Source organism: Electrona antarctica (genome assembly GCF_951216825.1).
Source record: "Electrona antarctica genome assembly, chromosome: 14".
Classification (NCBI taxonomy): domain Eukaryota; kingdom Metazoa; phylum Chordata; class Actinopteri; order Myctophiformes; family Myctophidae; genus Electrona; species Electrona antarctica.
In genome coordinates, this window is record NC_136795.1 from 31,743,086 (window position 1) to 31,770,727 (window position 27,642).

Below are 27,642 nucleotides of genomic sequence, written 5' to 3' on the forward strand. Positions count from 1 at the left end.
AATTAACTTATAATTACATCGGTCGGCCTCATGGTGGCGCTATAACAGCCCACTTTACGTTTTGGCTTATAACTCTTGAACCGTAGGTCGTAAATTCAAGGCCACGCCCATTTGCGTCAGGATAGATTTTCCGCCATTTTGATTTTTCTTCAAAACACACCTTTATTTTCTATTTCTACAGATTTTGTCCGAATCTCACAGAAATCGGTACATATGATCTCTGGACCTATCGGACCGCGTTTCAATTTTTTTCAGATTTTTTGAAAAATTTTTGTCCGTACGTTCGGCCTTAATCGTCGTCCGAAGTTAGTGGGAGGGGCCTATTTTACAAAAAATGCCTAAAGTCACGAACGGAATGTCCAATCCATCCCAAATTTGAATCAGATGTCGCGGGTGGTTTATTCAAACAAAAGCCAAAAGCGATTCCATTTTCATCCATAGGGGGTGCCGCAAATGCGAAAAATGTAACCGTTTCTTGCAGAAAAATGTTTTTTGGGGGGATAAATCCCATCCGAATTACTTACGCATGATCGCAGGGGTGACGCAACATTGTAATTGGCTGGCAATATCAGTGGGAGAGGCATATGTAAGCCACTGCGGCAACCACACTTTGCAATTTTTTAAAATTGCGACCTTTCTAGTTCATACTACAATTGTAAGTAAGGGAATGCGCTGTACGTCATTACCTTAGACATTTTTCTATCGAAATAGCACAGTGACACTAGAAATATAATTGTAGGATACACTAATTGTGTAGGTGTTAAAGTTCATTCATAATGTTAATGTACTTTATGTCTATACATTTGGAAAAAGTACAAAATGCATAACAATTTAATGGCTGAATATCTGATGTACCTGCAATATACACCTGCACATCAGAGTGCTGCGGTTCACAATTGTAATAAAGTCAAATATAAGAAATGTACATACAGAACAGAAAAACACAATATATTCCACAATCCCTAGTGTGTTTATGAGTGCATTATGCGTGTAAGTATGCATTATGTACTGCTATATCCATTCACATTTATGAATACATTGTTACTCTTTCACAGTGAGTTTGGCAGAGCAGACTGCCTCCCCCTGGTCATTGGTGGCTTTGCAGGTGTAAATATTGCCATCACCAGGGTCCACCTGGGCCAGGACCAAGGTACAGTGGCCATCATCCTCGTACTCAATCTGCACTGTAGACGATTCCTCGACAGGCTGCTCCCCACACAGCCAGATCACCTCTGGGTCTGGGTAGCCTGTCAAGACAGAGGGGGTGGCAGAGTTTTTTTATTTATTTTTTGTATTTCATACAAAACAACGTTTATTGAGGTATCACTCAATATCGCCATACCGTCGGTAAACAGAGATTTATTACTGCGATAACAAAAAATCCATACCGCCCAATCCCTAGTTGCAAGTGACAAAACAACTGTTGAAATGGAATGGAACAAAGTTAACCCACTCAGTGCTGAAACTATGACAATTGCATCACAAAAGATGCCTTTACTTCAAGGACTATGGTGGTCAGTAAATGTTCGACTCGCATAATTACTTCCAACTATTTTCCAAAGCATGCATGTTCAATTTTTGAGGAAGCCACTAAAAACCATTGATTTCAGTATGGCATCTTATTGCAGAGACCGAGATAAGTAATCACAGACACACACACACACACACACACAACATTTAAGAGCAATCTCTTGTCAAAGTTATATTGTTTCTGCATTTGAATGCATTTTAAACCACTTTTTGAAAAATATTCAAACTAAATTAAGACATCCATGATTTTTTTCAGTTAAGATTTGGTAAGTTTGATATTGTTATAATAACTCGAAAATATAAAATAAAATTAAAAAAAATGTAACGGTGTCCCAGGAAGAGATAATGGCACAAATGTTTCTGTGTATACCTTGTAGGTGACAGGAGAGACGAGCACTGGAGCCCTGTGTGACTGTCTGGTCCTGTAGTTTCTGGGAGAAGTGGGGAGCCCCCTGCATCTTAAGCTCAAGAGACTGGAGGGCTTGCTCCGTCTCTGGTGTCAATGGGCAATCTGGGAGTATTATGAGAGAACGTTAAACTTTGAAGATGTTACACAGAAAAGTACATGAGTCCTTGTTTTGAGCCACTGAGATGATCAGTCCCGCTACAGAGAAAGGATTTTCTCACCTTCCCGGGAGCTTGTAGGTGATCCATGGCTGTCTCCTTTAGAGAGCAGAGCCATTCTCTTGAGGGCCAGCATAGCCTTGCCTGCTTTCTATATGAGGCAGAAAAAGAAGAGATTGGGCCCAATTCACTAAGCTGTTTACACCCATATTTCGGCTCAAATTCCTTTATAGCCGAATCGGCTGTAAAGGAATTTTCCAAACTTCCCACGTTAGTAGTCTAGAATAAGGAATTCTAATGACATACAGCGAATCAGACTACTAACGTGGGAAGTTTGGAAAATTCCTTTACACCCAAAATATGGGTGTAAACAGTTTAGTGAATCGGAATGAGAATATAGCTGAAAAAGTATGAGTGAAATTGAATGAGATATGATTTCCCTTCCCGCAACAACTGGTCTAGATGCCGCAGCCAACAACAGATGGCTGTGGTCATACTGGTCAGTTCCCAATATATCAGTGAATAAAAGGGTAAAATAACAACTCAAATCCAAGTGCTAAAAAGCCAGGCTACCTTCCACTTCTGCCTAGCGAGGAATCTCTTCATCTTCTGCTTGGACAGGCTCTTGGTCGTGCCGGGGTCTACCAGGTTAAACGTCGCCATCCAGGGGTGAGCCAGGGCTTCCTTATAGGACATCCTTCGTCTGGAACAGAACACAGAGGTATAAAATGTATCTTGTTTTGGTTTTGCTACATTTTGCTGATGCAATGGTGGAAGGCCTGGATCCCATCCCCACTCTGTCCCAGAGATAACTAACAAAAGCCCAACAAAGGAGAAGAAAAAGGACAGTTGGGGGAACAAAGGTTTACGAGTAGATCAAGAAATTGTAACTTGCCTTATTGCTTTGACAGTGTTATGGAGAACTGTATAGACTACGACTAGACAGGAATATTTGAATGTTTCTGAAGTCAGTGCTAAGAATTAGGAAAATGTATCAGACACCTGTGAGTTTAGCAGGTCAAAATGGCCCTGGTCCAGTTTGTTAGAGAGTTCTCTCCAACGCTCTGCCAGAAACGCCTCTGCTTCACACCAACACCCCGCCATGCAAGGTGTCTGACTGTAGTCAAAAATAAACTAAACTACCTTTCTACTCACCGAAACAAAGGCTGTTTTGTGTTGTTGAAAGTCTATTCTCCAGGCTGGGAAGCCTCTCAGGACCCCACCTTCTCTGTATATACCTTTTTTGGGCAGAAAGTTAAATAGGTCTACCACGCCAGACAGTATACAGAGAAGGTGGGGTCCTGAGAGGTGTGAGTAGCAAAGTAGTTTAGTTTATTTTGACTAAAGTTGGACACCTCGCACGGCAGGGGATTATTTTGTAGGTATGCAGCAGAGGCCTTCCTGGAACCAGGGCTAAGGTCAAAACACGTAAGGCTGTCACAGACAAACAAAGGAGGGAGATGAGAGAAGGAAGAGAAAGAACCACTGAGCGGCGCTGACCATAAAAGAAACATTTGTCTAATCACTGACAACTGCTAAGCAGTCATTTGGTGAGACAAACAAGTGTACATTTTGAGGTAGGCTTTTTCAAGATCACTCAAAGTCAAAGTCATACAATTTGTCACACACGTTACCGCAGTGAAATTTGTTCTCCGCATTTGACCCATCTCTTGGAGCGGTGAGCCGCAGCCAAGGAGCGGTGAGCTGCAGCCGTGCCGGGCTCGGGAATCATTTGATTAGTAGATTTGACCCCCCAATCCAACCTATTGATGCTGAGTGCCAAGCAGGGAGGCATTGGGTCCCATTTTTACAGTCTTTGGTATGACCCGGCCAGGGATCGAACCCCCAACCTCCCAGTATCAGGGCGGACACTCTAACCACAAGGCCACTGCTTTCACAGGTACTGTAATACAACCTCCAGTGGGTCAAAACTATTTAGTGTGCTAAATAGAAGTACTATAAGACTCCATCCTGTTTCTCCCTAGCGGGAGTTTTAGTTCAGACACAAGACAACCCTGGTTGTCTCAAGGTTTGTGTCTGGGTGACTCAAGAAGAGGGAAGTCAGAAGACCACAGTCAACTTAGAGCAGCAGAGAACACACACATGCTAGCTGTGGATGAACTGGTGTCCCGGGGTCACCTGGTGTCCTTGTTGAGCAGGGAGCTGATGAAGTTCTGGGCCTGCTCGGTGATGTCCTCAAAGCTCTCCTCACCAAACTCCCACTGGGCTGCCGTCACAGAGGCCAGGGTCTCCTCGTCACTGTTACCCTGGAATGGAGACTCACCACTCAGTCTGATGAGGACACACACACACACACAATATTGTAGTGTAGTCAAACAGGTCAAGGCACATATACAATACTGAGTTTTGACTGTGCGTGCATTCTTTCTGACACACACACACACACACACACACACACACACACACACACACACACACACACACACACACACACACACACACACACACACACACACACACACACACACACACACACACACACACACACACACACACACACACACACACACACACAATTGTAGTGTAGTCAAACAGGTCAAGGCACATGTTTGTGAATACTGAGTTTTGACTGTGCATGCGTGCATTCTTTCTGACACACACACACACACACACACACACACACACACACACACACACACACACACACACACACACACACACACACACACACACACACACACACACACACACACACACACACACACACACACACACACACACACACACACACACACACACACACACACACACACACACACACACACACACACACACGTAGTGTAGTCAAACAGGTCAAGGCACATGTTTGTGAATACTGAGTTTTGACTGTGCGTGCGTGCGTGCGTGCGTGCGTGCATTCTTTCTGACATATTTTCCACTCAGACTTTCACCAACACCACTGATTTACTAACATGCCAGTGAAATATTCTAGACTTATTATGGAAGGTTAAAAAGAGCAGACTGAATGAAAATGATCCATGCTTCTAATTAAAACTGGGGTAAGTTACTCACAATATGTAGCAGATTACTCCGATGCTCCACATGTCAGTGGCCAAGCACACAGGATCATAGCTGATGACTTCTGGGGCCACAAACTCTGGGGTTCCTTGCATCACCTTTAGAGGAGTGTTGGGGTCTGCAAACAATTTCATAATTATAACATTCAAATGCATTTGTGGTCATTTCACCATTTCGCCAATCCAAGCCTAAATCTAAAAAGTTCCACTCATTACTGGAATAATTACTGACACCGTTATGTCAAGCTGTCTGTCTCTGTGTCGCTCTCATTTTGTAACAGTCAAACACACCTACGTTGAACCCTGATCCGACCGATATGTCTGAGCCGTGGTGTCGAGGCTTTGTCAGAGTATCCATTGTACCCGTCTGTCTGTCTCTTTTATGCCCATATATGGAAATCCCTGATCTCATTAGTACATGCCCTGTATATTGGTTGGATCGGTTGCACTGGACAACTTGATATCCATATATGTGTTTGTTTATGGTTATGTCTGAGTCATAGTGATATGCATATACAGTGAGTATATGGGCATATCGGGTATTGGGTTTGTTTATGTTTGTCTGAGTCAGATTGACGCGACTGTGGTCCACCTGTACTGTGATCCACCTGTAATTTTAATAGGATGTGGGTGATATATAGGCTACACAAGTTCTCCACCAAGTAGTGCTACTTAATTAATTAATCACTTCTTTTACTCACCCAGTGTGTTGGCCAGTCCAAAGTCAATGATCTTAATGGAGGTGCCGGTGTGGTCAACACACACAATGTTTTCAGGTTTGATGTCCAGGTGGACAATGTTCTTCTGATGCATGTACCCGATTCCTTCAAGGATCTGCTGCATGTACTGCACACTGGTCGGCTCTGTGTGCTCAAAGTTATCATCCACGATACGTTCAAACAGCTCCCCCCCTGCAATGCTAAAGAGATAGCACACAGTGACAGAATGACTATAGGATTATATTTAAGAAATACAAGGAGTGTACTAATAGTCTAATATACTGTAACAACCTTGTGAAACGAGTACAATGCTATACTGTATTTCACTGCTTCATGACGGAATTTGCTGGCATTGCTCAACAAGAACAGATTTTTTGATTGATTGAATAGTTTAGACAAATTATAATAATTAAAAAATCAAATCAAATTTGTCAATTGAAAATATGTTAGTTTCAGTGAGGACACTTTGTGCTATGAAGTATGAATTTGGCTTGACATACAGTACTGCTACATTATTATTACTTGCGCAAGCAGAGCGTGCAAGTAATGTTATCAGTCAGGTGCTACGATGCGCGTGTCCGGGGCCAGCACATGTTATGACGTCATATGCTGGCACGAAGCTGACCGTGCAGGTATGTTTTCCGTCATGCCACGAAGCATATGTCCCATGACGTGATGAAGATATGTACCAATGTCCATTAGAATGTACGTGATATGATGTCATACGGACATACGGAAGATGACCGTGCATGTATGCTTTCCGTGAACCGTGATGAAGATTATGTACCAACGCCGGGGTATAATTGGTTGACGATGGTGACGTAATGATGATATGTTTCAGTGTCAGGGACATACGCATCAAACCACCCGAGTAACCACATTATACCACCAACCACTCAGAAACTACATATACATACATACATACATATACACATATATATAGACATATGAGCATATGACGTGATGAATATATGTACCAATGCCAGGGTATAATTGGTTATCGATGGTGACGTAACGATGACGTGTTTCAGTGTGATTTCGAAAAGGTTATGATGAATTACCATATTTTTCTTCAACAGATGTTAAAATTATTTCATACTGATAGCAGTAAGGAGCATGAGACTAGCTGGCCATTACCACCGAGACCAAGATACCACTAACCAACTCAGAAATTACATATACATAGACATAGGCAAGCTGGAAGGTACGTAGCAAATAGCTAAATCTAATAATTCAATATGTGAGGTTAAGATTTGAAAGTTTGTAGCGGTCTACAGCACTTGCACGCTCTGCTTGCGCACTAGTAGGCCATTTATGGCCTACTTGTGTGCAACAAGCAAGTAGGCACTCGACAGAGTGCAGTTCTAGTTATTATTATATTACTACTCACAACTCCATGACCATGACCATCTCAGGCTTGTGGTCATATCCTGCCAGACACTGAACCAGTTTGTTGTGGTGGAGGTGGTTCATCAGCTCTATTTCCTTATGGGCTGCTTCCCTCTCCTTTGCACGACGGCCTTTGTAGAACTTTCCGGCACACACATGACCGGTCACTTTGTGGGTCAGCTTGAACACCTGGCCAAACTTTCCCCTAAGGAAAAGAAAAGAATACTTGTATTCAGTTTGTCCAGGAAAATGAAATTTAGACAGTGTCAGGATTTTTGTGAGATCACACATCTGTCAAATTCATCTACGACGTAACCTGATCACTACATCCTTATGGAAGGTAGGCATTGGAACTGGCGATCAGCAGTCCATGGAGCGTAATTCGTTTGAGCGTATGCCTCCCTCTAGACTCTGAAAAATCGGCTCTAATTAATCGTAAGCTTGTTTTGAACACAAACAAAACAAAATGCATGGTATTTACTAGGTCTCCAAACACAAATCCATCCACTGGTATTTACACTAAAAGGGGTACAAATTGAGATGGTCACATCTTACAGTATACTGTACATACCTAGGCATTTGGCTAGATGCTAAGCTCTCATTTAAGGTCCATGGAGCAGTATGTTCTATCTGCTGTGTTTGTGAATACATTTACCTGGAGCATTACAAAGTGAGTTGCGAGCCCTTGTTTAGAGCGCCTAGCCAAAACATTAAAGGGATAGTTCCGATTTTTTTTTAACTTAAGCTGTATGAAATACTTGCCATTAATATAGTGGTTGCAACTGTATTAATTGATTGCCAGAGTCCTGTGGTGGGAGTTCTGCTCTGGATTTGGTGAATATTAAGTAGTTCCGGTCATTTTGTGGGGGGCACAGGGGGCCACGCATTAAAAGTAAATTAATCCACAAAACTAACATAATTTGTATTGTTGACCTATTTCTAAAATATTAGTGCAACTTTCGTTCATTTGAGACCCCTCTACCCCCATATCACTACGCCCAAAATAAATTCCATGTGATAGAGGGGTCAAAGTTGAACGAAAGTTGCGCTAATATTTTAGAAATAGGTCAACAATACAAATTACGTTAGTCTTGTGAATTAATTTACTTTTACTGCGTGGCCCCAGTGCCCCCCACTAAATGACCGGATCTACTTAATATTGACCAAAACCAGAGCAGAACTCCCACCACAGGACTCGGGCAATCAATTAATACAGTTGCAACCACTATATTAATGGCAAGTATAAATCTGAACTATCCCTTTAAGAGGACATATTTTATATGATGGGTTGGCCATCACTTGCAGTTCGTAGAGAGCAACATTGTATTTGATTTATTTAAGGCCTTGTGTGGTAAGCTTCCTTTATACTATCCTCGCTGTTAGATCCACAAGTTATTGGATGTTCAACACGTTCAGAAACACACATACCAGTCCACGTAAGAACTGCTTTCATTTATTATGCTCCACACAAATGGAACAAACTGGTTCGATTGGTCTCCATAGACATTCAGGGTGCTTCTTGAGGACGCACTACATAGTGACTGCACCCGTTTCATGGAACACTACATTTATTTGCATCTGTGATGTTGAAATGTGGTTCAACTGTTTATTGTTTTTCATTATATGCATTGTGTTTTATATGCTGTGATCAGGGCGTCCTTGAAATAGAGAGCTTGCTCTCAATGGGCTTCCCTGAATAAAGAAAAGAAGAAATCAAAAGGAAAAGCCACATTCCCAGGCTTTCAGGCCAAGGTTGTGGTGGTGGTGGTGGTGGTACAGGTTTAGTTACATCTCCCAAGTGTTCCTATAATCTTTTTTTATCTTTCAATTTCCACGAATTTTATGCCGTCTCAATTTCACACCTCATCCATCATTCACTTGGAGACTTTGTTGAAGAGGCTGACACTCATCAGCTTTACTTCTCTTCCGTCCCTCATTCAACCTCCCGTATCTCCTTCTCCTCCTACTCATAGAGCTGGTCATGTTTTTGGACCTGGTGTTCGCTAGATAAAGCCTGCTCCTTCTCTCAGTTAACTTCCCTTCATGTCTCTGACATCCACTTTTCTCCAACTCCAACAGTGCCAGAGTGAGCCAATGTTGCGCTCCCGCCCCCCTGATTTGAACTTTTGAACAATTTGAAAATTCGGGCAATCAAATACAGCTGATTACTGTCAGCTGTATTTAAAACCAGTACTGTGTTAAAACCAACACAACATGTAGGTTTAGGTTATAACGTTACCATCTATACATTGAATGAATACAAATAAGGAGGTTAGTCAGGCTCTAGCTCTACAGGTAAGTAGACACATGCGCTGTACGACTGGAAAAGGCCTTACAGTATGCATATAACTCTGAAACATGACTCTGAAAGACAACATCAAACGATACATATATTTCAATTAGAGCTGTGGACTCTACCTCACCCCCTAGCAGTCATGATTCCCTTTTGTGTAGATGGATGTTGGTCGCTTGTTATTTAGATTAGAATGCATGATGTTTAAACAGATGCTAGGCTTTATGTTTATCCTGGTAATGTATGCACTTATTTTTTTTCTTTGCACTCTATTTTCTTGGCCATACACCAAGTTATTTGGTGACAAGTTTTCACTTGCTTACTTAGATATTGCACTTTGCAAGTCACTGTGGATATTAGCATCTGCTAAATGTCTAAACTGTAAATGCAAATCTGATTAAAAACCAAAATGTGTCAACATTATTAAACATTAAGACGGACAGTAAACTGTAGTCACTTAAAACACTCTTGAAACAAATCTCGTGGAAGTAGCGGATTCTGCATGTTTTGACATTTTATAATAAACTAAGAGTTTCCATCTTTGTACTGACCCATCAGACAAAAACAAGCTAATTCTTTCCTCAGAAATGAACCCAATACATGTGCTTACTGTATCTGAGGAATGAGCCATTTCATGCTTCCTGGAAGAAATTAGTTTGTTAACAAGAAATTGGCTTGTTTGGCTCGATAATAGTATCATGTTATAGAAGACAGATGTAAGCTGTGTGTTTTAACAGCATTATGCAATTAGCCATGACAGATACTCACACTCCCAGTTTCTCCAGGACATTGTAGTGGTCTGCGACTTTGTGTGTAGAATCTACCTTGACATCTGTATATGTTTGAAATGACTCCTCTCCTTGTGGCTTCTCTGAAAGCAAATATGGACATAGCTGATATCAGAGGGAGTAAATCTAAGTAATCCTGGGAGTGAAAATCCTACTCAGCGAGCAGAATATGGAACTAGTTGTAAATCAATCCCATATATCTCACCTTTGTGCTCCATCCTAACCAGCGGTGACACTTGGCTGGGTTCGCTCACCCCCGCAGAGTTGTAGGCCCTTACTCTGAACCAGTAGTCCACCTGAGGCCACAGCCCTGAAGAAACACTGTATGAGGTGCTTTTACACTGGCTTGTCAGCTCCCTCCAGTCCCCCTCAGAGTCTGTGGGGCCTTGGCTCTTCACCTCAACCACGTAGCCCAGGACAACGCTGCCCCCGTCGTAACTGGGACCGGACCAAGACAGGACCAGGCTGCTGGCGGAGATGATGGACACTACAGGGCAGGAGGCAGGAGGCTGCGGCTGTTCTGGTGGGAAAGATGACGATGTACATAAAACTTCAAACTTAAAAAGGTAGTGCAAGTGATTGTCTTTGGTTAAAATAAGTGTTAATAAGCTCTATTTTGTGATGTACTTATTGGTTAATGTTTGTTCAGTAACAGGAGTCTCCATGTCTCTCCAGCCTTTTATCATTAAACGTATCCAATCAGGATAGAGAACGCAGTCAGGATACAGATTAGACAAGTGCAATTGTAAGTGATGACACAAATAAATGAGCAAACAAAATTGGAACTGGAACAAATAATTACGGTGAAAAATGCTGAAAAGAATTAACTGGAACAAAATATTAAGCTGATAAATGTCTACTCTCTGTCTCTCTCCTACCTGAAAATGTATTTTCTGTCATACTGGTCAGTGGCCACAACAGTGGTTGAAGAAGCATGGTCTTACCGATAACAGAAAGCGTGACAGTGTGTTGTGCGGAGCTTTTGCGATCCTTCACGACGACGGTGTAGCGCCCAGTGTGCCGTGTTTGGGCCTTCGATATGACAAGTGTACTGCTTTGATCACTGCTTTCTGTCCACACAGCCGCACAATCCACTATCTGCATTGTGAGAGACACAAACAGAATGAGTGGCTTTATGTTTGCATTTTCAACACAGAAAGTGGTTATACGGTGGGACAGTGTTATGTTTACTATACACAGTATTGTCACTGTGAGTGGAGAGTAGGACCCAAGTTCAGAGCCAAGCAGATCGAGGCAAAGTAGTTCAAAAACAAAACGGTAAATTACACCAGCAACAGTCCAAAAAGGGGAGAGAATGTACCAAAGAGAGGAACTAACATTGTGAAATTGGCAGGGTAGAATTCTGAGGAAAGCTCAGAAACACTAAAGGCAAAAGCCAAAACACACATATACTCACAGTAAAGTTACAAACTGGCAGAGGCAAACGGAACACAGATACAGGACACAGCATGAAAACATTTTGAAAATCAACACATGATTGGCTACAAGAGTCAAGACAGGTATTATGAAAACAGGAAACACTATACATCACTACAAAATAAAGGAAAAACAAATGTAAAAAATGAAAAATAAATAACTTCAGCAACGAAACTGGGCAGAAAACCCATTAAAATGACACTACAAAACAAAAGAACACAACAGGGAGACAGCTCATAACAGGAATGATGTGGTGTAAATACAAGCAGCACTGTAGCCTACCTGCTCTTTGTTTGTGATCCAACAGGACACTACAGGGGCGCTTCCCGTGAACGAACACGTCAGGCGAGCGGTCTGTCCTGCCCTCACCTCAATATGTTGAGCTGGGTTCTGAAACTGTACTGCTGGACCTGTGGAGCACACAGCATACAAAACTAACCGAACTGGGGTATGTCATGACAATGTTCTGGGGTTCTGCGTGATTAATCCATGAACTCTACTATGAGTAGTAATTAATTATAACTATAATTGAGGCTTAGCTCTCTGTCTACCGAGCAATCTTCATTCCTACTCTCACTTATGGTCATGAAGTGTGGGTCATGACCGAAAGAATAAGGTCGCGAATACAAGTGGCCGAAATGAGTTTTCTTCAACGGGTGGCTGGCATCACCCTTAGAGATAGGGTGAGTTAATTCACACGAGAGAGACTCGAAGTAGAGTCGCTGCTTCTTCGCCTGGAAAGGAGCCAGCTTAGGTGGTTCGGGCATCTGGTTAGGATGCCTTTCAGACGTCTCCCTAGGGAGGTCCTCGAGGCACGTGCCACTGGGAGGAGACCCCGGGCCAAGGCGCAGTTGGAGGAAACACATCGACTCACTGGCTTTGGAACGTCTCGGGATCCCCCCGTCTACTGATCAAGCATATATATTAATATATATATATATATATATTATATATTATTCAGCCGTAATATTTGTAATGTTTGTGTTATGAGGTTTCAGGCTGTACTGGATGCTCTTCGTAAATGTGCTCTTCCCTGAAGGGGAACAGTGACCGTTCATGGTTGACCCAGCGGTCTCAAAGGATAACAAGAACTCTGTAGAAGAAGAGTAACTTTATTCCTACTAATAAATAATGAATATTTATGTTTATAAGTACATTCAATAAGTAAATAAGTTTGAGCACACTGGCAGATAAGACACAGAAACACTTCATGCTGAAGTCAAATAACCTCATTGCATTACAAATAATATGTCCATTTATGAACATAATGTCAAGGTCTTTACCAGATCAGTATTCAAATACAAGGGCTATTTGACTGGAGGCAAAGTGATAACAGACGATTATGTCTTTATCACCTGCACAGGGCCTGGACTGTTCTCAAATAGCCTTTCATTTGATGACTTACCCTATAGGTAGGTAAATAGGTAATCAATTTACTTATAATTGTATCTGTAGCCCTGCTTCTATTGGACTTCTGTAAATAAAAGACAGACAGCGAAGCAATTTTGTGGACTCCATGTATTGTTATTGCTGTCATGTAACACCCTCACTGACCCAGTTCAGCAACTCTTGTGGTCTAGAATATCCAGAACAAAGTCCCTCACTGTGGTAGCACAATAGTTTACACTTTTGCAAAGTAAAATCCAGGCGGTTAACTCTGAGAGCAATCTGGGAACTCATTGGCAGAACAAAGGAAAAACGGCGCCCTCTTTATTGACGAGAGTCAACAGTCTGTCTACTGAGCCTATTCTGAGAGTGACCATTATGTGAACCGTAAAGGTCATGTTTACACTTAAGAGTTAAACACACTACGGTTTTCTTTCCTTTCTATTTTTACAGAAAAAGCAAGGGCTGAAGAAGAACAAAGAAAGTGTTGCTCTAGTGCTATCTGTGCCTAATGTTGACTTGATATGTCTGACCGTTATGGACAAAACATAAGACGCAGACCAGCAACTATGTAATAATAGACAATAAGTTCTACAACTATAATAAACAATAAGAAAGAGAGCGAAAATTAAAGAAACAAGGGTTGGGTAGTTGTCAGAAAAAGAGAGTGATGCAGGAGAAAACTGAGAGTTGACCTCTTCTTACCTGTCGCTGAGTTTGCTCTCCTCTTTGGAATGGCTTCTATGGAGAGAGATGGAACGCATGTGAATTTAAAGGTGAACACTACCAGGGTGAGCACTGAGCAGCAGGTAGATGAAGGCGGAGCCGTGTTCTTTCTATGGGCTATCAGCTTGCAAATAGTCTAGCTTTATCCCTGCGGCGCACTGTGCTGTGCCGTTCCTTTCCTTACATGGCATTCATTGTGAATGAATGCTTTCAGTATAAGCACATCAAAGCTGCATTGTTTTGGAAGAAGCAAAACAATGTTGGTACAATCCCTCATTTGCCGAAGAGCCAATCATTACAAGACTGGAAATAACGTACTTCCTTTAGAAAGAAAATAAGAAAGGGATAACATCACTATCAACAGCATGGGGAACAATGACAATGGTCAAGGGCAGAGAGGTACTGTCTGGAACAAGTACAGTACAGCTACAGGACTGAACTTAGGAAGTGAAATTAATTTTGTAACTATCAAAACGACCCGCAGGTATTCTCTTAAGGATGTATTATATTAACATTATATACAGTAATAAACTACGAAGCATGCAGCATGATGTCACGTGTTGTGAAGCTTAACCTTTGGATCTCGTGACACTGAAGATAGAAGATCAGAGGCATAATCCATGCTGCACTGACTCTACTTCACGCTATTGTATGGAGCGTTGGAGACAGACATCTTTATTATCTTTCATGCTCAGCTCATTTAAAATGCTTCAGTGTTTTGCACCGACTGTCACTGCACACACAGAAAATTAAGGTAATTACATTTTCCACACATTCCTTAAAGACAGGAACGATTGATGACATGTAATATCAGCCAAGATTACTCTCTCTGATCTAGTTGTGTTAACATTGTTCCCAGTTTTTTCTCCATCTCACAAGTAAAGGAGATAAATACTGGAAAGGGACTACAAGGCCAAAAGTACAGGAAGTGCAAGGATATGTTGTCACTACACACTACTCAAGCCTACTGGAACTTCCTGTAGCCCTGTACTTCCTGACTTCTGGTTATACACTTACATATTGATACATATTGTCCAGCTGATATGATGATATAATAATTCTGGGGATACAAATTGTATCATTATACAGTATACAGGACAGGTATATTTATATGATCTATATACTGTATATATGATCAATGAAAGACATTGTTTGGATGACAAGCAATTGTGATGCTTATGAGAAGATTTTTCTTTTTCTCAACGGTAAATTACTTTGTTTCGAATTCAACCTGTTTCCTAGGTTCAGTCCTGTTTTTGGCAAGGACTGAAACTTTAATACAATAGAGGGTATGCGCATGCATAAAGTGATTTAAGTGAGTGGCAAATCGAGTGGCAAACTGAGTGGAAAAGTGAGTTTAACGTTGTTTAATGTCGTTTAATGCAATAAGATCAGAATTTTCTGATCTGATGTATGGGCTGACAACTTAAGGCTAGAAAGATGTTTGCCACTCAGTAGGCATTCCCGCGTAACTTCCGGGTATGATGATGATGATGTCACACGCATACCCTCTATTATTAAGTAATGTATAAGTAATGTATTGGACTTGTTAAGTTGTTATATGTAATTTGTCATTGATAACAATCCCATTACCTCTTCTTGGCGTCACCCCGGCGATCTGGTTATTAGAAAATGAAGGGGAACTCGATCCTCCAATGCTGGGAAACAGCGGTGACCCTCCGTTTTCCATGATGGTGTTGGTCTTTGATGTGCTGTCCAGCACCCCACAGATAGTTTCAAAGTCTGAATTGGTTTTATCAACAGGAAAGAGAAAGGAGAAGAAACGACAAACAGGGTACAGGGTTTGTCAGAACTGAAACGCTAGCTGCAAAGTGGTTAGTCCTTAGAGAAGTGATCGTAATGACATCACTGGAGCATGTAAGCTATTCATTCATTCAACCATCCTTTATTTAACATTCTTGGAGAGATCATTGGGGGAGGACCCTCGACATTTTGTCATTTACAATGATGGCAAGATAGATTAAACATATAAATAATAAATAACAAGAAGAACAAAGAAAGACAATATGTTGACAACACTAACAGTTGTTGACAGTTGCATGTTGACATATACACAGGTTTCTTGTTTACAAACAATACTGGGTGTGCACACAGCTGATTGGTCTCTAATCAGCTGTGTGATTAGAGCCAGCTAGAGCAACGAGCATCAAACTGCAGTGAGTGATCACATGACCTGAAGTGCAAGAATGTCTGAAACTAAAGATTTGTTCCAGATTATGCTGTAAGTATCTAAAATAATCCATAAATAATAATTAAGAAGTAGTGTAAATAGCCGATCTACAATCTCTCAACGTGGCCCAAACGACGCGTTGTGTGCTTGTAGATCTGCTATCTTCACTAGTTTGGGTCCCGGGCAAACGTCTAATCTCTCTTTTGGGTCTCGACCCAAAAGGTTTGGTAACCACTACTAGGCTGTAGAGTGCTGCTTTCTGCCCCTTAGTTGTGCAGAAACCCCTCTATAAGAAACTCAACATTATATCTGATCTATCCCACTGTGCAGAACAAGAACAGGCAGTATACCCTGTTCAAACAACTCCCTTCCAAAGAACACTACCAGAGCATCAAATCTCGCACCACCCGTCTCAGTAACAGTTTCTTCCCCCCAGGCAGTCAGGCTGCTGAACAGCTGACCTTGAACTGTATTGCACTGTATTGTCACTTCACTTGCACTTTTTTTTGTGTTTTTGTCTTTTTCTTTGCACTATAGATGTGCGTCTATGTCTTGTGTATGTAAGACTGAGAATGCTCTGAGCAAACTTTCATTGTACTCTGTATCTATACATATGACAAATAAACCTGAACCTGAACCTGAGTTGACAGTAGCTGATTGTGTTTCAACATTTCCTCCTGATAAGAGATTGTTGAAAACATCTTTAATTGCATATGAAATAGAGCCACGATCACCTTATCCCATAAACCAACAATGCATGGAAAATGTCTTTTTGAATGGGTTCTCTCTCTGCACACTGCGTTATCTCACCTCTGACAAACACAGCTGCACAGCAGGAGGTCTTGCCCGCCAGATTCTCTGCTAAGCAGGTATAGGCCCCGGCATCTTCTGGTAGGCACTCCTTCACCACAAAGCTCACCTCACTGCCATTGAAGAAAGGCTTGCCGAAACGGGCCACTTCACCTGCCCACAGGCACAAACAAGCACGCTTGAGAACATGTCTGCTGTTATGACTGAGTAAGGACAAGGTAGATGTAAATCTGCACATAAGCTGTGCTTGTATGGTGTCACGCTTGGCTAACAAAATATAGAACATTTGAACATTTAATTTATCAATGCCAGAGCACGAGATGAGGTGAACCAGAACCAGAACACAGGCCTTATTTTATTGTTTGTTATGGATCCCCATTAGTCATCACCGTAGTGAAAACTATAGTCTTCCTGGGGTCCACATCTTCCTTTTATTATAGAACCCTGGTTCCAAAACAGTAAAAATACCATTTAATACCTACATTTACAAACAAACAAATAAGAAAATCTATGAATTTAATTAAGAAGTAATGAAAATAGCCAATGTACAAGCTCACAGCGTGGCGCGAAGCGACGCGCTGTGTGCTTGTAGATCTGCTATTATGTTATGTCCAAGGGGCCAGTGAGGCTTTCCAACGTTGAAGCACTGGGCCCTAGCGGTAAGAGGAGGGACTGCAGGTGGACCCGTGGAAGTATGACGAGGAAACCCCGTGCAGCTGGGCTTTAACGTTGAGCGCGTTTGCACTTCCGCATTTTGGGCACCAAATTTTGGTGCCCAAATCGAAAAAAGGCGGAAGTAGACGGTCCTTCCGGGTGCTTCAAAACGCCACTGAGCAACTTCCACTGACATGAATAGCGGGGGGGGGGGGGGGGGGGCAGAGCTTCGCGCCAGATCAGTCTCTATCCTTTTATATACTCTATGGTTATGTCTAATCTCTCTTTTGGGTCTCGACCTGAAAGGTTTGGGAACCACTGTTATAGAACATACATGACTGAAAGTATGATCTGTGAAAGTGATGTGTGTAAATGTCCACTGCCTGGCTCACCATTGTGTAACCATGACACTCGGACTGGCTGACTCCCAGAGAGAACCCCACGCAAGGTGATGTCGCGTCCTTCATCCACTGAGCAGTCTTCTATGGGTTCTGTGAAGAGTGGTGGGGCCAGTCCTCTGACAGGGGACAGGCTGTTGTACCCTGTAGATGGGGTGGGCACTAGAAGGTGAGGGTTCAGAGAGAGAGGAAAACATATTTTTAATTCTCATCGTCGATGTTGGGCAGAAACCTTGTATCTTCGCATTTCATCTTTTTATGTTGTATCATATGAATGCCCTATTTTTATACTCAATCATATATGACAGTGTCATGCAAAAATAGCGGAGAAATAAAAAGATGATCTACAAACTCACAGTGAGCTTGTATATTTTCACCTATAATTACCTATTTTCACCTATATATAATGCCTATAATTCCCCAATAATGCCAATAATGCCCCAATTTCAACAACAGGTTGAAAGTGGTCTTTCTGTGGGTGTTTAACTAATGAAAAGTATTAGGAGCAAGAGCATTCCTTTAACTTTTTTTGGACATACAAGGTTTCCACCCCAACAGAGATGATACAGATGACATTGTTCTCCTTAGAATCATTTGACGTTAACATTAATGCACTACCAATTCCTGCAATGGCATGAAATGTTCTTAACTTCAAATTAAGGAACAAAAATACCACAGTCACTCACCCAGTCAGCATGGAAATGGTTTCTCTATGATTGTTTTTAGAGATAGCACGTGCACACAGAGCTATAGTTTAGACTTCTTTCGCGGAAGTCAATACCTCGGTGTGCGGGTTTTATCTTTACAAAATGATGTTCTGGCCTTAACCCTGCACCTACTGTGCATACTAAGGGTTGTGTCTAGCCATCACAAACCACAACTGACAACAATTCTAGTAACTCCTTCTCTTTCTGTTCTTCCTTTACGCTTATGTGTGTTAACCACATTTGCATGTGATGCATGTGTTCTCGGTTCTGTTTTAACAACTAACAAAACAGCATTTCAACCATGGGTGTTTGGGTATTCTTGTCATAGAGTATCTGTTGTTCTCCATCTTGATAATGGCAAACAGTTTGTCTTTATCTCTCCCTATGAGACCAGGACAGTACTACTGCACAGTGAAACATATCACATGGAGTGAATATTGATTTGATTGATTGATTGAAAAATTATATTGAATATTAACAGTTTGCAGAATGGGTACAGTTCAAAGAAAGTACAGGTCAATACAAAATATGCTAAGATAAAACCAGAAAAAGCACTAAGACTTGTTTACATAAGCGTCCTCCAATTCATTAGAACTTGATGCAGATAGCAGGCTCCTCAAATCCCAAAGCACACAGCATTACCCAGTCAAGACCACACAAGCAAATAACTAAGCCTCGCTTTAAGTTCTCCTCAGTTGCAGTTAAGACGATGTCAACAGGTGATGTATTACCTCCCAAAAGAGAAGAGTCTACGAGTCAAATCCTCAGTGTTAATTTATCCATTTGTATGGGTCTATTTTGTAGATTTTGTACACTCTCTGAGGTAGGTTAACCATGAGGGGTTTACTGTGTACCGCACACTAATGCCACGTTGCATCCCTGGGCTGAGCAGAGATACTGTTCCGGAACCCTAGCTGGAACTGTGTCCTGTAGCGCGGGCCCCAGGACAGTTGACAGCCGTGTGTATTCCCAAACGAGCACATCAGCAATTCTGACATGGACAGGTTTTAAAGTTTAGCAGCACCTTATCAGCTGCCACAGAGCTGACCTTGCTTGAGTGGGACCCCCAGTCTGATCATTAACCATTCAATGGCAGGTGATTTACTGTATACTAAAGGCTGCTACACACCAACCAGACGTCGGGCTGTATGGCCGTCAATTAATGTCTATGGCCGAAAATCGTTTGTAGTAGTTTGATGTGTACACGGTTGTCGCGGTAAGGCATCGCTCAACCGACCGGGACACCTCAATAGAGCGTCGCAGTCCTGCCCCCTACCATGGCCCAGGAAATGAATCCCAATGCATTTTTCCCATAGACATTTCAAAAAGTATTTATTTAAAGACGGTTACGCCGCGGACAAAGCCAACTCGAGTCGTGACAACTCATGACAACACAAACAATATTTTGGACCAAACAAATAATTACAAAGAAGAAAAACAACAAAAAAACTCGAGTTGGCTTTGTCCGCGGCGTAAACGTCTTTAAATAAATACTTTCTTTAATGTCTATGAGGAAAATGAACAGAGAATCATTTCCTGGGCCATGGTAGGGGGCGGGACTGCGACGCTCTATTGGTAACAGCAGGGGGATCTGAGCTCTCTGGTTGGCTCTTTGTCTCCACCAGGCCGAAGGCATGGGGAGAGAGTACCGGTATGTTTTGCACTCCGTCCGTGTGTGTGTGTGTGTGTGTGTGTGTGTGTGTGTGTGTGTGTGTGTGTGTGTGTGTGTGTGTGTGTGCTCGCGCGTCCGTCCTTCCTTCCTTCCGTCCGTCCGTCCATTACCAGCTAATCTCCGCCACCGTTGGCCCGATCCATGCCAAACTTTGCACACACACTCCCTGGATGCCAACGACAAACCTCTGCCCCAAATATTCCTCAACGGCCTGTTATAGCGCCACCATGAGGCCGATTTAGGCAAAACACATTTCTGTAGATTACTCGTACACATTTTATCCATACATCACACAATTCGGTATACACTATCTCCATAGTCATGTGATCAACACAGATCTGCACCATTTTCCATCTTCCATCCTGATTGGCTAAGATTGGCTTCCAAAGCTCACATGATTGGTCCGTTTCGAACAAAATGACACAAATCACAAACACAGTGTGCAATTTCCATGAAATTATACACGCACATTTCCACTAGGCCGAGGACGACATGCCACAATTTCTTTCCCCAAATCAGCCTCACGGTGGCGCTATAACAGGCCAATTCCTGGTTTTAGCTATAACTGCATCGATCTGTATACAATTTATGTATGCGCACTCCCTAGAGGCCATGGAAAAACATTGTCCCTGCATCCCTCCACATCTGCCGGTTATAGCGCCACCATGAGGCCGATTTCTGCAAAACATATTGCTTATGTTAGTCACACAGATTTCATCCAAATCTCACGCAAATCGGTACACATGATCTATGTAGTCATGTGATCAAGACGAGTCTGTTGGATTTCTCAGATTCTACACTGATTGGCTAAGATTGCCTTCCAAAGTTTTCAGGAGTGGCCCGTTTCGTTCAAAATGCTGCACATGTCCTGCTCATCCAGAATTCTATCCTCATGCTATGAGCGATCTGGCTCTGCATTTCCTCAACAAAATGAAGAAAATTGTTGCAAAAAACTAACAAACAAAAAACATGTTTATATTACTCCTAAACATTTTGCCAAACATCTCACACAGTCCTATCCTCCAGAAGGGCACTTTTTCTAGTTAGCCTTGTTCTGCCCTAGCGACTAGTTCTGTCAACATGCTGTCAGGTGTAGCCAGCCTAGGTAGGTAGAGACTCTAGGCAAGATTAGAGCCGAGTTGTAGCAGGCAACTGAAGCAACTGTGATTGTGTCCTTGTGTGAAATAGTTCCTTAGTTACTTTACATTCAAACATAACTAACAGGGATGGTTTTACCATGAACCTTTGGTCCGTGTTTACAATACTGTCTTCTACAGTCTGAGGTTGACAGTTGGCAGACAGTGTAGCCGACCTTCATGGTCTTTAACCTGTAGGGAGGTTTTCTATAAGGCTGATTCATAAATCAAACAACTGCACCTTTCCAAACAGACAAACACACTCAGGAGTGAATTCTCACACCTCCTCAGACAGTTGGTTCAAATCAACTGAAGGCATAACCACTTAAACCCTCTATACTTCGTTGACCGGGGTACCCCAGGGATCTGTAGGAGCACCGCATGGCCCACCCCCAACAATTCCCTTTAAAAAAATAAATGATCTACAAGTTCACAAAGAGTCACAACGTAAGCTTGCATATTCTTTGCCAAATGTTTGCCTATATTGTGGCCGACTGTTTTCATATGTGTGTAATCAAGTATTCAATCAATCAAGGAATACAAAATTATCTATGTCATGATGTAAGTAGGAATACCGGTATAACGGATATGGAATTCTGCCTTGAAACAAGTCGTACAACTCCCAGCTGAAAGTGAAAGTTCAGAAGCATAACAGCAACAAACAATTTCAGATCTGGACATACAGTACAAACAGAAGACCGGATATTAGACTTAAGCATTCTCAAAGTTTGAGAGGATAATAAACCCGTACTGCCTAATAATCTCTCACATCAAGAAATGTAAGAAAATTAATTTACCCCGATCTCCATTTAGTCCGATCTTGTATAACTATTAAGTCACACATGGTAATTGTAAATAGTAATTGCACAATGTGTGGTTATGGTGAACATGCCAAATCTTGTGTTCTAACTTGCTGTTACAACGTTGACCTTGTTTTTCTGATAACAGTTACGACCTGAGGCTGAGCCATTTCCAAAACATTGCAATCCCTCTTTTTCGTCCTTGATCAGTCATGCATACATCTGTCCCTTTGATATGCCCACATTACCTCTGCATGCTCCTGCAGACACTCAAACCCAAACAGTGGCCTTGGCTTACCTTTATCACACACTCAAACCCAAACACTGCCCTTACAGTACCATTATCTGTAACTTTGTCCGGGTCCTTGGTGGGTCCACTGGTGTTCATGGGTCCGGTTCCTGACCCGTTCCCCTGTGCAGGCGAGCCGCAGGGTGACCTGATGTACATCCTGAAGGTTGACACATAGTGCTGCTTGTTGTTGCCGTTCATATTTGCACCGCCTCCGTCTCTGCATTCAACTATAGTGACAAGCAATTTACACAGTAATTTCCCACGTTGCTTATCACATTTCCTCTTGCCCCTCTCTGTCATATAGGCTTCCGGATGAGCTTTCCAAGTTTAGTTTTCTTTTAAAGCCCTGCTCTCTCTCTCTCACTCCCTCTCTTTCTCACTCACAACCAAGCCACATATAGTATCTGAGCTTGCCTTGTCTCTTTAGCCACCTTCTCTTCACATGTTCAACCCCTTTCTATTCACCCTCCCCTGGTATAACCCCACCCTTTCACTGTTGACAAATCTCTCCTTTTCACTTACGTCTTCTCAGACAGACCATATATCTCTCACCCCCTCTCCCCCCTCTCTCTCTCTCTCTCTCTCTCTCTCTAATTCCTCCCTAATGTCTGGTCCCCCGCCCACTAGTAAAACCCTGACAAACACACACACACACACACACACACACACACACACACACACACTTATCTATACACCCGACAAAAGGTCACAGGTCTGCTGTTTGTTGAATGTGCCCTTATTCGTTGAACTCTCTGTTGTTGCCCTGCTCACTTATCAATGCTGTACTTGGACTTTGTGATACCTGTGACATCATCACTGTGCACAGTAATATCACATTTCTGGACTAGAGCTGTGATGTGTAACAACAGGCACATCAATCCTGTGGTGTTTTGCAGCAGCCTGTGCAGTCCAGCTGTGTCCAGGGCAACACATCCACGCTAACAAAATCCACCTGCTGCTGTGGTAACAATGTCAAACAGCTCTGCTGTGGTGCGTAGGGGCAATCTGTATGGCTGTCGACCTACAACACAAATAGCCAGGCAGTTTCTCCATCAGTCTCCAGTCACAGGATCTGCTAGCTTTGTCTGACTCCAAATGCCATTGAGGAAGAGAGAGACGGACAGAGTTTTGTTTTCTTTGATTGATCTCCCTTTTCCCTTCTTCTTCTTCCCTTTCTTTATTTCTATGGAAATAACAAAAATCATAGAACTTGCACAAAATCAAATTTCACTCCTTTCACACCTTTTGAGTGGTGTAAACCACTCCTACAACTGGCTTTGTTAGTTTACGTGTCTGTCCGTACCAAAAAAATCACACCTGTGTGAACTGAGTGGTGTAAGGTATTATATAGCCTGATCAGCTGTGTTCTGACGTAATGTCTGACGTAATGAAATCAGCATCAACCAATCAGCATCAACCATGCTAATTCTTTTTGCACAGACAGACTAACAAAGCCAGTTGTAGGAGTGGTTTACACCACTCAAAAATGAGCATGGTTGCTATGGTCACCCAGTTCACACGGGTGTGATTTCATTACGTCAGACATTACGTCATACCACAGCTGATCAGGCTATATAAGACCTTACACCACTCAGTTCACACGGGTGTGATTTTTTTTTAAACTTCTGTTAACCTGTGATGTGGCAATAAAGCTGATTCGATTGATTTGAGTAAGAGTTTACTCCCCTCCCCAATGTCCCAGACTTCCCAAACACTACATCACTGATCACACAGAATACCTCGTTCAAGGTCTGACAGCCGTTTGTTTTCATTCCTGGGAGATAAGGGAAGAATGCACAAAGCCAAACACATTATTAATGCTTGGCTACACTGATGGGGAGACAGCACTGTTAGGACCTATTCATGAACTGATGTGCCACCAACATGCGCTTCTGTTATGTACTAGCCAATTCATTTTACATTCACTTGCATGCCATTATCTTGCATTATTCTATGCCAAAAACATATTTTTCTTTTCTTTTCTTTTCTTTTCTTTTCTTACTATAACGTCACAACACGCTTTGTCGCAAATAGCACACACAGACTTCCATAGACAGGGTGGAATCCAATTCGACTGGGAGTGAAACTGAATAGGGCACAAATTGGCAGGTACAGTTTATCAGTCTTCACTACACATAGTTAAGCTGTGTCATGTGCATTTCACAAGCTGGGTTTCTCACAGACTGACCTCATTCATGACATGACCCCCCTTGGACCAGCAGACAGTGACTGACTCCAGCTAGCAATGTGGGAATTCTTTAGAAGATATACATCTACAGGGTCTATAATCTCTGAAAGGCAGGTATGCACGCACGCACGCACGCACGCACGCACACACGCACGCACGCACGCACGTACGTACGCACGCACACACATGCACGCACGCACACACACACACACTCACGCATGCGCATGTACGCATGCACGCACGTACCCACGCACGCACGCACGCACACAAGCACACACACACACACACACACACACACACACACACACACACACACACACACACACACACACACACACACACACACACACACACACGGATAATTGGAGTTGATAGATTAATGTTATCACATTGTAATGTTATGGTTGGCATTCATGATTAATTTGTAAGTGACTAATTGTGCTCATTTACTGAATACAAGTGAGACAAATGAACAACAAGACAACTAAATGCTACTAAATAGGTAGAGTAATACTACAACAACATAAAACATTGGGAACTATCGCTAATCTAATCTCTCTCTGACAGCAGTGAAAGTTCAAACATTCGCATAGATAACCGTGCCAGGTTTTGGTGGAGACCATTTTCATGAGGAAAATGACAGATAATGGAGAATGTAATGGACTGGATCCCTGCTGTACCATTACAATAGGCTGCTGGAGTAGGCAGGTGAGGTGACACATGACAAGGACCACTTACGTAATATGACAGAAAAGTAGTTACGAGATAAGCATTGGCACCTATTTTTATATAAAGCCATTGCTGGGATGCTCCCTGACTATATTTGTTCCATGATGGAACTGAACAATAGCACCTATCAATTTACAATTTAGGCATTTAGCAGACGCTCTTAATCCAGAGCGACTTACATTAAGCAAGAACAAAAAGCATGACCCATGACCCATGACCCATGACAAAAAGCATCAGACCCGCTCTAGTGATTTCTTAAGGCTCAAGGTTCCTCAGGCTCAGACAGAGTTGGGCAAGACAGCTTTTTCTGTCAATGGCCCAACTCCAAAACTCCTTAAAACTGAGCTCCCTGCCATCCTTCGGTCAGTTCAAAGGAATGCTCCAGAATATTTTTCACCGTGATTGCTCCTGCTTCAATTGATTTATTTTACTGATGGTTGTTCTGTATAAAGTTCCTTTGTAATTTACCCTGATTTATAATGTTGTTTGATGTATTGTTTTGTGACTGTATTTGATGTATTGTAACCTCGGCTACGTTGAAAATGAGGGCTTGCCCTCAACTGTATTCCGAGTATAAATAAAGGTGAGAAAGAAAGTTACATTTTGGTGGAATTAGACGAGGCACCCTTGATTGCAGTCTATTGTGTATAGCCTAATCTTCCAAATTCCAACTCCATTTTAATCTAATGCTTCATTCATATTATTGACAGTATACAAAGGTGCTACTACTGCCACCTAGAGGTGAATCATGTACTGCGAAAATTGTTATAGCGTGTTTGTTCAATTACTCAATAGGTTTTCTCTCTCTTTCTTTAATAAACAGAAAATAAAATTTCAGGTGGGTTGAAAGATTTCAGCCAGTCAAGAAAAATGACCCATTTATCAGCTTAACTTTTACAGTGTTCCAGTTCCAATTTTGTCTGCTCATTTGTTAATAACATCACTTCCAAGTTCCAATTTCACTTGTTTAATCTGTATTCTGTGCAAACTCTCTCTCCTGATTGGATTGGCTAAAATCGGTATCCCGACCTGAAAATGAATTTTAACAAATATTTAACACTCTAGCAATGAGTACTATCAGAATATAGAGCGTTCACTTATTTTTAACAAAAGAAATGTCTTAATTAGGCTACTCTATTGAAAAAATACATTTGAATTGTATAAAGGATCATAGTCCTTCCTAATCACATTAGGATTCGGTTCCGTTCCGTTCTGACCATTTACCATTCTGTGTTTACATTGGTGCACTGCAGTGCTTACTTTACCTTTGGGGTTATACAGCGGTGATGTTGTTCTCAGAGCAGATCGCTGGCATCACATCCCCATCGAAACAGATGATTTCCTTTCCTCCTCCTTCACGTCGAGAAGAACTGTGACCTGAAGATCATATGCACAGATATTATTCATTTTATTTTTAGCCAGAACTCAAACTATCCCTTTAGCTCAAATGTCTGACTGCACCTCGTGCTGTTTAAATTTCTGTCTTATTCAATCAATCATTCACACCTTTGGCAATGAGGTTGCAATCAAAAGAAAAAGCAAACGGATGGACCCCTCAACTTTTACAAACCTGCCATGTACGTGTCCTCTAGTAGTTATAGTAGCCTTGCATGGGAAACATCATGAAGCCACCTGCTTTCAGATACGCCCACCAACTTTCATTAGAATCATGCTGGCCAGACACTACTTTGCATTCAGGAAATTGGAAAACTGTTCTTAAAGAGAAAAGTATTACAGAACATCAAACTTTAATTAATTAAGAATCCAGGAGATCCTATGACTCATGTAAAGGATAAAATGGACTAAAACAACTAAATAGAGAGAATCCCAACAGTAGGCCTACTACAAACAACACGTGCAAAAATAACTGCTGTACCCCATACGTTTTGTTGACCATTCTATTAATTTTCAGTATATGACCGCCCAGCTGGACTGTATCTGAAAGAACAGCAGGGGGCGGTGTTGCTCCCCATACCAACACTTTCATTGAAGTGTTTCACTGTTTTACCATGTTGTACTTCAGGAAGTCCCTTTTTATGTCTGCTGCTTTTACCAAACTCATCTATTAACTTAAATCTATCTATAACTGAATTTCTAACAGGATCACATTGCCCGGCCCTCATTATATTGAATTCCTTATTACTTAGTTTGAACTAGAACAGTGCCCGTTGGGCACTGGCCTACTTGAAACGATG

At 42.0% G+C, this 27,642-nt stretch overlaps 1 protein-coding gene across 2 annotated transcripts; it reads right to left on the reverse strand.

Moving 5' to 3' along the window:
* Positions 1–815: 815 nt before the first annotated feature.
* Positions 816–22,897, reverse strand: mylk5 (myosin, light chain kinase 5). 2 transcript variants are annotated; one of them, XM_079521597.1, is made up of 17 exons: positions 22,578–22,897; positions 17,918–18,067; positions 16,872–17,024; positions 15,464–15,613; positions 13,850–13,885; positions 12,041–12,168; positions 11,266–11,419; positions 10,527–10,841; positions 10,302–10,404; positions 7,242–7,445; positions 5,834–6,051; positions 5,128–5,251; positions 4,234–4,386; positions 2,668–2,797; positions 2,158–2,245; positions 1,901–2,041; positions 816–1,247 (listed from the first exon to the last, which is right to left on the reverse strand). In XM_079521597.1, exons 1-17 carry the CDS (start codon positions 22,828–22,830, stop codon positions 1,042–1,044), a joined length of 2,706 nt encoding a protein of 901 aa, XP_079377723.1. In that variant the 5' UTR covers positions 22,831–22,897; the 3' UTR covers positions 816–1,041. The 2 variants fall into 2 exon arrangements, with proteins under 2 accessions (XP_079377723.1, XP_079377722.1); XM_079521596.1 differs by having other exon boundaries at positions 17,918–18,085.
* Between the last annotated feature and the right edge of the window lie 4,745 nt (positions 22,898–27,642).